We start from the raw sequence: 11,623 nt of genomic DNA, 5'->3' as shown, positions 1-11,623 counted from the left end.
GCCCATCAACCATAACCACTGATCGAGGACGACAGTTTGAGTGTGCGCTGTTCACGGCACTGGCTGAGCTCCTGGGCGCACGACACATTCGGACAGCGTCCTACCGCCCTTCAGCCAACGGGATGGTGGAACGCCCCCACCGACAACTGAAGGCCTCCCTAATAACACATGAAGACCGAAATCACTGGCTCCAGCATTTGCCTCTAGTGCTGCTTGGTATCCGATGCGCTTTTAAGCCAGCTTTGGAGAGCACATCAGCGGAACTAGTGCTCGGTACAACATCAAGGCTACCGGAGAATTTTTCGCTCCCCTCAACGAACAAACCATTCCAGCACCGTGCGACTACGTGAACCGATTGCGAGAAGTTTTCAAGCAGCTGCAACCGACACCTCCAAAAAATCCTGCCACCCGCAAGGTTTTCATGTCCCAAGAACTTAAGACCTGCACACATGCTTTCGTACGCCGCGATGTAGTCAAAAAGCCGTTGACACCGGCATACGATGGCCCCTTTAAGGTTCTGGAACGAACATTGAAAACGATGACTTTAGAAGTAAAAGGCAAACGGGAAGTCATCACTATCGACAGTATCAAACCCGCCTTCCTGGACGCCACAGCCCCAGCTACAACCATCATCTCCTCCACACCGAACACCGGAACAGTCCAACCACGACAACACAAAAGCCGGACTGTGACATTTACCGTTCCGGCGATTTAAAGCCTTCGTTTATCGTCTCCTGGCTACACCCGCCTAAAGTCACTGGATCAGTGACTTTACACCAGCCTAAAGCCAGGAAACTGGAGGGGGCCTCCGTAGCTGTCACGTGAACCGCCTTTTTCGTGCACCGCCTGTACTAACAGCTTTGACGGTGAGAAAGCGAACAATCGAGATTGTCGCCGCCGCAACAGCCTGCGACTAATGCGGCCCCTGCAGAGGAAGAAGAAAAGAGTTAATTGTAATGCAATTAAATGCAAAGGTGCAAGCGAGCTGGACAAGAATGACGCCAATAATCCTTGGAGAAGGGGAACAAGAGAGACAAAGAACAAACACAAATCTCCAAACACAGCTAGGTGACTGGTGAGCGACCGAAAAAATCCGCCTAGTCTGGGTATAGAACCCGGGACCTCTCCATTACAGGTGGAGCGCTCTACCGACTGCGCTAACCAAGGGTTAGACGTCAGTAGAGCAAACGGGTTTTATCAGCTGCCACCAGCCTAATGGAGAGGTCCCGGGTTCGATACCCGGACTAGGCGGATTTTTTCGGTCGCTCACCAGTCACCTAGCTGTGTTTGGAGATTTGTGTTTATCCTTTGTCCCTCTTGTTCCCCTTCTCCGTGATTTATTTTCGTCATTCTTGTCCAGCTCGCTTGCACCTTTGCATTTAATTGCATTAGAATTATAACCTTAAATTGGAAGCTTCACACTTGTTGGTGTTAAACTGGTAAGGATTTTAACAGATAAGGACTAGACACTCCGACGAGTCGGACGTGTCTTGTCCTTATCTGTTAAAATTAGAACACAACATCTACAAGGTCTTTGCTTAAAAGCGGTTAGCTCTGCCAGCAGATAAGGTGCAGGAGGTTGTGTGCAGGCAACGGAATATCCTAGCAGGCGACGCCCGCACCGGAAAGAGCTTTTGCGCACGCGCCTAATCTCTCCCGTATCGCCGCACGCTCCGCGGCACGGCGCTGGCCGGCCAGGCGGTCGACAAGGGCCACTGTACATCATACCTTGCCCGTTTTTCTAGAAGTTCTAGTGACCGCTCATACAAGCAATCGTGTTTTCTTTTCGGCTATTCTCCCCTTCCTGATGTTTTCTATTTTGTTGAACTTGCTCTCTCTATGCTGCTCAATGCTCTGCTCGTATTGCTCCAGTTACTGTATTGTGCACATATTTTTAAAAAGTAACGAGTAATTGAAGCGATCGGTTACCAATATTTTGTACCAAAATTTCATTAAAAATTACTTCCGAAAAAAAGTAACGTGGCAATTACAAAATTACTTAAAAAAGTAATGGATTACAAGTAATCCGTTACTTGTAACGAATTACCCCCAAAGTCTGGTTTAAATACACATTCGAGTGGATTTCCAACTTACTACATCAATTTGTAGACTTGTGCAGATATAGCTTGTGCTATATCTGCACAAAGCTTTCATCGACAGCTTTCTTTCATTGGCCATGCCTTCCTCCAAAATGTCTTGTCATGCGTGTTCAAGCTTCGTCGCTACTATTTATAAGCGACAGTGCACGGTATCAAAAGACCTTAGATAACACGCGCGCGATTGTGCTTCCTAAACGTACCATTTGTTCGAGTTTGAAGATTTTGGCAAGATGATGCGTCGGTACAAAAAGCAAATGCAGCAAGAAGACACCTTTGCTTCGTGACGTATACCAGTTGGGACTCTGAAAAGACGTATCAAGAGAATCAGCAAAATCAGCAGGACAGAATACGCCCCCTGTCGCTTCAAGCACGACCCGGAACGCATGTTACCCAGGACGTTCGGATGAACAGCTCGGCCATGGCAGCACCGAACGGGACCCTACTGGATTGCAGCCTCGTGAACGAGCTTGGGAACAGCAGTGAAGCCCGCTGCCTGCTACTGCATGCCCTGAGCGACTGCGACGCGGGCCGTGCGCTGCTGCCCTACATCGACTTCCTGTACTGCTGGTCGACGTGGGGATATTGGCCTTTGGCACTGCTATTCCTGTGGCTGGTCACGCTCTTCGTGACCCTCGGATCGACCGCCAGCTCGTATTTATGTCCAGCGCTGGTGGTCATCTCCAAGTCACTGCAGCTCTCACAAGGCGTCACCGGCGTCACGCTACTGGCCTTCGGCAATGGCGCCCCAGACGCCATAGCCACGATCGCCAGCATTAGAAGCAACCGAACGGCACTAGCCATCGGCGAACTCTTCGGCGGTGGAACATACGTGGCTACCGTCGTCGTGGGACTCATTTTCATTAGCAAAGACTTTGATGTGCTCCCGTTTTCCCTCTTGCGAGACGTTTTTTTCTACCTGATCGTGTCCTACTGGGTATTTGTGCTATATCTGCACAAATCCATCAGCGTCGGCCAAGCGGTCAGCTTCATTGTGCTCTACATTTTCTACATTACTGTGGCCGTTTTCGGACAGTCTTTGTTCACTGCGTGTGTCCGGAACAGGTCGAGGGTTGCCTCTGTCTTGCACGAACGGTCAATCAGCACCAGCACGTCCAGTGGTAGCCCAAGCAGAGTTGCCTGCAAAGCCCCTGAAGACACAGAACAGAGCGGCGGCGGTAACGCTTTGCAGGCGCAGGACACCGTCGCAATTCCAATCACGATTGCGCGAAGGTTCAGTCTGCGACGCTCGTTTTCTGTCGCAAGCTTGCATCACCACCACGAGAACGCCATAAGCTTTTTCACCACGTCTGTCGAAGAGTCGGACGAACATTTCAAGAGGGACTCCCTGCAATCGCCGCCTGAGTCCCCCTGCCGCCCCGCTGGCAACGCAACCGTGTTCAGCGGTGAAGCGACGCCACTTCTCGGTCATTCGACAGAGCAGAGAGCTGAGTACGGCGAGTGGACAGAGCTGCTGCTGCAGCTATGCCCCGCGGAGCCACACGAGTGGAACACCAAGCAGCCATGGTGCAAGTTGTACGATGTGCTCACCCTGCCCATCCACTTGGCCCTTGTGTTAACGGTGCCCGTGGTCGATCCCCACAACCGGCGTACCAACTGGTGCCGTCCTTTGAACGCTCTGCAGTGCGTCACTAGCCCGATCCTGGCCCTGGGCGTGTTCGGGGCACCCTTTGTTAACCTTGGAGGCCTAGTGCCCCTTTGGGCACTTGTGCTCGTAATGGGACTGGCACTGGCCACAGCCGTGAGGCTTACGTCAACGGCACGCGAGCCACCGAGCTACCATGGTGCCTTCGCTTACGCGGGCTTCGTCGTGTCAGTCGTCTGGATCTATGGTATAGCCACGGAAATTGTGGCGCTACTCAAGGCTTTCGGAGTGCTCAGCGCCATCAGCGACGTGCTTCTGGGGATGACAGTTTTGGCCTGGGGCAACAACATTGGGGATCTGGTTACCAACTTGTCATTGGCCAAGCAAGGCTTTCCCCAGATGGCCATGTCAGCCTGCTTCGCCGGCCCTGTGTTCGCATTGCTGCTCGGCACCGGAGTCGCCTTCAGCATGAACTTCGCCTCGCAGGGCCTGGCCGTCATCGAGTTGCAATATAGCGACCTCCTAACAATCATCTATGTAGCTCTCGTGGCCAGCCTGATTCTACTCTTCTTCTCCATGCTTGCCACATGGTTCCGCTCTTCACGCGCTGTAGGCGTAATGCTTATTGTTCTGTACCTCTCCTTGCTCTTGACTAGCTTCGTGGTCGAGTTTAGGTACCTCTCCGCCGTCAGGCGTTTGTTTAGCCCCCTCCATCGATGAAAACGTATGTCTAGACGCAGTTCAGCGTCGGAAATTCAGTGAACCGGACTATTTACATTGGGCACTGATGAGCTCGCGGATCCCCTTGGTTACACAGAAGGGCGGAAATGACAGATGTTATTCTCTGAATACGATACCTCTTAGCCTTGCAAGAGCTTCCTACACATCGTCTCATCGGCGTCTTTTCCACAAAGAATGCATGTGATGCAGCCTACTTCATCATTCTGTTTTATGTTAATTTTTACTTGTTTTAATTCCGTTCAATACAATACTACCTTGTCTTCTCCCGGTCTTGTGTGTTTTTAGAACAGAACAAAATACGTGTCTATTTTTTTTTTTTTTTTTTACTGCTAAAATAAGTGTTGCGTGTCCGAATGCTCATTTTCCGCTCAAATGTAGCAGTAGCGGTCCGAACCAGACGCCAAAGTGTCAGCACTAACCGTTATCTTATTCAAAAGAAGTGATTTTTTAAAATTTTCAATGGAAAAATAGGACCATATTTTGGCCGCGTTCGGTAAATGACGCCCATAGAGCTCCACGTATTCGAGAGCTCCGTCGGCTGCCATTTTCACATAGAAACGATCAGCAAATCGCATTTTTTTTTAATAATATAACGGTTAGGGTTTAAACTTTGGCATCTGAGCAGAACGTAAGGGCGCAGGTGAGCTGGTGTATATTAACCATTTTAGTGAAAAACCCGAGACTGAGGTAATGACAGACAACGACAAGGAAGGCAAGGAGAACGTCTCAAACACAGCTAAACCTTTATTGAGGAAAAAACCCTTTAAAGGGATGCTGAACCGAAATCTGGATTCCCCCAAAACACGCAGCAAAAGCGTGCAACGGGATGTTACAAACACCAAAACATCACTCATACAGCAATATCTCGAACGGATGACCGTATTTTTTTTTTTTTTTTAAAGGCGCATTTGGCAGGAATGTTGAGGTCATGTTTCTCCGAGAAGGAGAGGAAATGGCCTCGCGTCCTCTCCGCCTCGCCGCCTTGAGGAAGCGAAGCGAAGAGAGGAGGAAACTAGGTATCTTGACGGTCACGCGCCTCGTCGGCCTGGTTCAATCTCGACTTCTTTTTTCGAAAATAGGACCGTCCATTTGAGATATCGCCTTACTACTAGTGTTGTAGGGATTGTAGCGTCCCGCCTACATCTCCAGCATTGTTTTTTTTTAAATCCAAATTTCGGTTCACCATCCCTTTAAAGAAGGAAGGAAAGGGAATTCTTGTTCACATCACCTCTTTCCACAAATGATACGACACCACCTCTCTCCACAAAAGGCACGACACCGGACCTCTAATAATGGGGTCAAACCAACAAAAGAACTGACAGCACCAAAAATAACACATCACTAAAAAAAAAAACGCTGGGAAAATTACAGATTGCACTGGACCTTTCACTGAGAAAGCCAGCTATAAAAGTACACACACACACAAAAAAAAGGATGTTAGCAAAACCATTAGAGATTTAGAAATCGCTTCCATGCCGCATCTAAAGACAAAGAAGGCTTGTTCCCTGCATTCCCATGCTTCGTTATTGCGACTGACCCTTTCAGTAGGCGCTTGTGGTCGTTTTCTTCTGTTCGGAATACGGATCCTTGTTTTTTTACACAACGTTTATGCTCCCCTAGTCTATCATTAATACAACGCTTCCTTTGACCTATATAGCACAAACCACATTCAGAAGGGATCTTGTAGACTATAGACGCTTTACACACGCGCCAAATTGAGCCGCCATAGCCGCCCTTCTCTTGTCTTACCGAGATGCCGAGCCACTGAATCGGGCGTTGACGAGTCTCCATAAGGGCCTATGCTGGGGAGAAGGACACAGTAGCACTTAAAGTGACAATAACCTGGCCTGCTGTGGCAATGGTGAAGTGAAGCGAACGGAATAAGAGGAAACAAAAACTGAAGGTCAGTTATGGCGGCGTCCATGCACAGCTGCTGCAAAGCGTCTATACCTGAAATACATGTAACACACTTTTCCCTGTTTTTTTTTTTTTTTTAACAACCTTTCTGGGCGGAAGTGAACCGAATTAACCGTTTCAAACTGCTATCTGTGCTAAACGCCATGCGTAAACCAAACTTATCACCGACTGATTTTAAATTGTAAAACATTTTATAAAAAAAAAAAAAAAAAAATCTTTTTGTGCTTGGGCATTTTCCTAATTTGTTTGCCTTTTGCAACAATGTACGAAAGCTGCTCGGAAATAAATTCTTGAGGATACTTTGCAACATTTAGCCGGGAAAACACAACTAATGGAGTGCCAACAAGACTTTTGAACCGCGTTGTTAATCATGTTTCGAACCAATCCTGCCTTGATGTGCTTTGAATGGCAACTATCAAATGGAAGTACTGGTTTAGCCTTTTCTTTGCCATACGACCAACATAAACCGGGGACCAATCTGAGCTGGAGGTCTAAATACTGAAGTACGTTGTTGGCTGGCTTTTCTATAGAAAACTGCAACTCCGGTGCCTCCCTGTACACGGCATTCTCAATGGAAACAGCAAGGGCTGACTCACGGACACATACCAAAATGTCATGCACGTATCTTCTAATAAGTACTGAGCTCGGGTGATAATGTTTGATCATCTCACGCAATTTTAGGTCTGAGCTCCGGAGGTATATTTCTGAAAGGGCCGGGCGACAGCCGAACCAATACATACGCCTTGACGTTGAATGTATTTCCGCTCATCATAGTTTACCACATTCGACTTTAGATACAGTTCAAGCATCCTTAGAAAATCATTGATCTCTATGCCAGACGGGGACTGAAACCGAACTAAAGTCTCCTCTAGAAACGAGCGGATCCTAGGAAGCAAAATGGCTGGTTGGAGTGAATAATACAAACCCTTGATATCCAGGGAAAGAAGCGTCCAAACTTTACCATGAAACGGTTGAATATCTGATACCAAATCCATGGAACAACCTAATGCTAACGGGCTTTTAAAATCTGGGAACGAAAGACCATTCTGAAGGAACGCGGAGACAGTTTTTTGCCACGTGCCGTCTTCGTTGATAACTACTCTCTCAGAGGAAGGTCAACCTTGTGGAATGCAGGGAACAAGCCTTCTTTGTCTTTATAGATGCGGAATGGAAGCGATATCTAAATCTCTAATGGTTTTGCTAACATTTTTTTGTAGTTTTATCGCTGACTTTCTCAGTGAAAGGTCCAGTGCAATCTGTAATTTTCCCAGAGTTTTTTTTTTTTTTTTAATGATGTGTCATCTTTGGTGCTGTCAGTTCTTTTGTACTTCAGTATTTAGACCTCCAGGTCAGATTGGTCCCCGGTTTATGTTGGTCGTATGGCAAAGAAAAGGCTAAACCAGTACTTCCCTTTGATAGTTGCCATTAAAAGCACGTGAAGGCAGGATTTTTTCGAAACATGATTAACAACGCGGTTCAAAAGTCTTGTTGACACTCCATTAGTTGTATTTTCCCGGCTAAATGTTGCAAAGTATCCTCAAGAATTTATTTCCAAGCAGCTTTCGTACATTGTTGCAAAAGGCAAACAAATTAGGAAAATGCCCGAGCACAAAAAAGTTTGTAGTCGTACCGTTTTTTCATAAAATTTCACACAATTTAAAATCAGTCGGTGATAAGTTTGGTTTACGCATGGCGTTTAGCACAGATAGCAGTTTGAAACGGTTAACTCCGTTCACTTCCGCCCAGAAAGGTTGTTAAAAAAAAAAAAAAAAACACAGGGAAAAGTGTGTTACATGTATTTCAGGTATAGCCTACAAGATCCCTTTTGATTGTGGTTTGTGCTATATAGGTCAAGGGAAGCGTTGTATTAATGATAGACTAGGTGAACATAAACGTTGTGTAAAAAACAAGGATCCGTATTCCGAGGTATCCAAGCATATTCAGGAGTGTAGGAATCACGTGCCTTTATGGAACTTGACAACCACAATTCTAACAGAAAAAAAAAAAAAAAAAAAAAAAAACACGACCGCAAGCGCTCGTTGAAAGAGTCAATCGCAATAACGAAGCATGGGAATGCAGTGAACAAGCCTTCTTTGTCTTTAGATAAGGAATGGAAGCGATTTCTGAATCTCTAATGGTTTTGCTAACGTTCTTTTGTGCGTGTGTGTAGTTTCCTAGCTGACTTTCTCAGTGAAAGGTCCAGTGCAATCTGTAATTTTCCCAGCGTTTTTTTTTTTTTTTTTTTTTTTAATGATATGTCATCTTTGGTGCTGTCAGTTCTTTTGTTGGTTTGACCCCATTGTTAAAGGTGTTGTGTCTTTTGTGGAGAGAGGTGATGTGAAGAAGGCTTCCCTTTCCTTCCTTCTTTTTTCAACCCTATATAAGGGTTCTTTCCACAATAAAGGTTTAGCTGTGTTTGAGACGTTCTCCTTCTCTTCCTTGTCGTCCTCTGTCTTCACCTCAGTCTCGGGTTTTTCACTAAAATGTTTGGCATCTGGTTCGGACCGCTAGCGCTACATTTGGGCGGAGAATGAGCGGCCGGCGATGTGTAAGTTATTCTTGCACAAAAAGAAAAAAAAAAAAAGCTTGTATATATATTTTTTTACTTTGTATATACTATAAATTATATTTTCTTTGAAGACTGCAAATATTAAAAAAGAAAGACACTCCAGATAGCGACAGTTTTCTTCGGAATTATGTTAAAGGGGCCGTGCTACGATATTGGGTAGGAGTGTTTCTCACCTTGAAACAGCGTGAATGTTACACGGACGGAGGAAAGACGTGCACGATACAAGCGCTAACAACTGAGGGATTATTCTGGACAAACCGCAAAAAAAAAAAAAAAAAAGATTGAAAAACGCACGATTCTCGAACCATGATGAAATGGCACCTGCGCGTCACAGATTTGGGCGCTGTCGGTCACACAATTCCATGGGAGATCTTCCCCGATCTAAACATTCTACCTCACAGCCTATCAAAGCCAAGGAACCCTGACTCACGCAGGTTGCGCCCTCCCTTTTTATTTTGTGAGCCTCTACAAGCTCGGGAGCGTTTTGGTCCCAACACGACGGCACTTTTCAGTAAAGGTGTACTTGCATGCAGTCACGGCAGTGAATGCCAAATGTGAGCACGCGGTTCCTGGTAACAAACTAGGCCGCTCCCGCAGCCGAATGTTGAGGCATCTCCCCGTTTGCCTGATGTACACCTTCCCGCACGAGAAGGCTAATCTGGTATACGACGCCCTTTTTGCGTGGTACTTCTTACCTCCGTCCGTATAACATTCGCACTGCTTCAAGATTAGCCCCTTACCAACTAGCCCAGTTATCCTATCTCTTAATGTTTATCACTTTACACCAGTCTTTGGTAGTATAGCGATACTGCGTCGTTACTTTTTTAGTAACTTTTTAATGTAACTTGATACATTTTTTTTTAAAGTAACTGTAACGATAACTAAATCACTTTTTTTTAAAGTCACTAAAAAGTGTCTGCAAAGATGCATATACTTTTCGCGAAAAAATTACCCTATTTTGTGAACACTACAGCGGGTTCGACCATGTGCGTAGTTTGGGCCTTACATTAGACGCGACAAAATAAAACAAGAATTCAAAACTTTTTTTCGTCGGAGTAAAGTGCCGGCGCAGAGGGCGGCCTTTTTTATACTTCTAGTTTTTCTTTTTCATCGCGCGGAAAAGCGCATTTAGCATTTGTTTTATTTCAACATTTTGTGCGCTCTCGCCCCGTCTTTACCAGACAGAAGACACTGTCTGACCGAGGCCACAGACGATGTTTCTACTGGTCGGTTTGACCTCTCCCACGTGCCGCGAGCCCGTGATCCACTGTCGAGTCTTTTGTTCTGCGTTGCACAGAAGAAATTAAAAAGAAAAGCTGAACGCATTCCGAGACGACTTCGTGTTGTTTTTTGTTCACTCTTTTCCTTGTTTGATACTAACGGGCTGTTCAACTCGATTCCGTTCCAAATGTTCAGCCTTCTGCACCCCTCCCTATTATTGTAATGGACCCGATCCGTCTGTTCATCGATACCTATATCCCCTGTCAGCTGAATAAGAGAGCTCTTTAAAGGGAGAGAGAACGCCGCAAGAAAGAAGAAAAATAGTTGGATGGTATTTAACCGTTATCGCCCAAACGAGAGAGGCTGTCATGAGTGAGGAACGGCAGGTGTCACCGCGACCCGGCTGTGAACCGCACTTTGACCTTGCCGAAAATAGTGGCGATAACTTCACTGCACGCTGTAAACACTGCAAAAAGGCACACGCAGCCGGGAGGTCATCTCCCCCCAACCTTCGCAAGCACCTCGGGGTGAGTTTCGACTTTCATTTCTGGACACTACCGCTAGGCATGGAGACGAAACGATGGAACGCTGAAACCTTGACAGCGCTCTCCAGCCTTAAAAAACCTCTGACAAACCAAAAAAAAAAATTTTTTTTTCATGCTAGGCGCTTAATTGGCATATCAGGACATTTAAAAAAAATTGTTTCACTGTAGAGTTGCGTAGTTTTTCTATAAAAAATAGAAATACGAGGCCCAATTCAAAGTTCCCGCCAGTGCACTGTGACGTAATAGTGTACCGCAAGGTGTCGGGGCGGTCAGAAGGGAGGCATCGCCGGAAGTCACGTGAGTTGTATCCCTCCTCGTGCTTACCGCGAGCGCGTGTAATATTTTTTTTAATAGTTTTGTTATTCTCCGCACCTCCACGAGCGATCCAAGCAGACAAAGTTTCTTTTATTTGCTTTTCATCGCTTAATGTTGCTGTGAAGGTAGAAGAAGAGGAGTCAGTGAATTGACGTGATCAACTACAATGCCTAGAAGGTGCTGTGTGAGGGACTGTCTCGGTATTTCTGCAACTGAAGAAGAGATCACACTGCACGCATTTCCGAGAGACGGCAGGCATCTTCAGCCTGCAGAGTATACGATGATTCGACGACCTCGGTGTCCGAACCTTCAGCAATGCGATTGGGCGTGTCGTATGCTAACAATCCTAATTTCTACTAGCGTTCTCTTTTTTTTTTCTTTTTTTTTCAAAACTTGATAGTTTGTTTTTTGCCCAGTATAGCTCAGTATCATCGGACTGATGGAATGCACTCGTACACTGGCTTGTACTCGCAACACTTTCATCATTGACCTCTATCACGTCGATCCACTGACTCTTCGTCCTCAACTTTTACAGCACGCAAACTAACCAACGGTGCAGCGACAAAGAGCTTGTGGAACTGAAACTTTGTTTTCTACGTTAGCTCGTACAAAA

General features: G+C 46.2%; 1 protein-coding gene across 1 annotated transcript; it reads left to right on the top strand.

The window, feature by feature from the left end:
• The first annotated feature begins 2,502 nt into the window (after nt 1-2,502).
• Nucleotides 2,503-4,422, top strand: LOC8039796 (mitochondrial sodium/calcium exchanger protein-like). The gene has a single exon (XM_029975093.4). The coding sequence runs from the start codon at nt 2,503-2,505 to the stop codon at nt 4,420-4,422; it is 1,920 nt and encodes a 639-aa protein (XP_029830953.3).
• The last annotated feature ends 7,201 nt before the right edge of the window (nt 4,423-11,623 follow it).

Source organism: Ixodes scapularis, unplaced genomic scaffold (assembly GCF_016920785.2).
Source record: "Ixodes scapularis isolate PalLabHiFi unplaced genomic scaffold, ASM1692078v2 PGA_scaffold9__187_contigs__length_104089568, whole genome shotgun sequence".
NCBI classification, from domain to species: domain Eukaryota; kingdom Metazoa; phylum Arthropoda; class Arachnida; order Ixodida; family Ixodidae; genus Ixodes; species Ixodes scapularis.
This window is presented reverse-complemented; position numbering and strand designations above follow the sequence as displayed.

What these genes read in the sequence shown, in the direction of transcription:
- LOC8039796 (XM_029975093.4), top strand. Translation starts at nt 2,503, where the DNA reads ATGAACAGCTCGGCCATGGCAGCACCGAACGGGACCCTACTGGATTGC.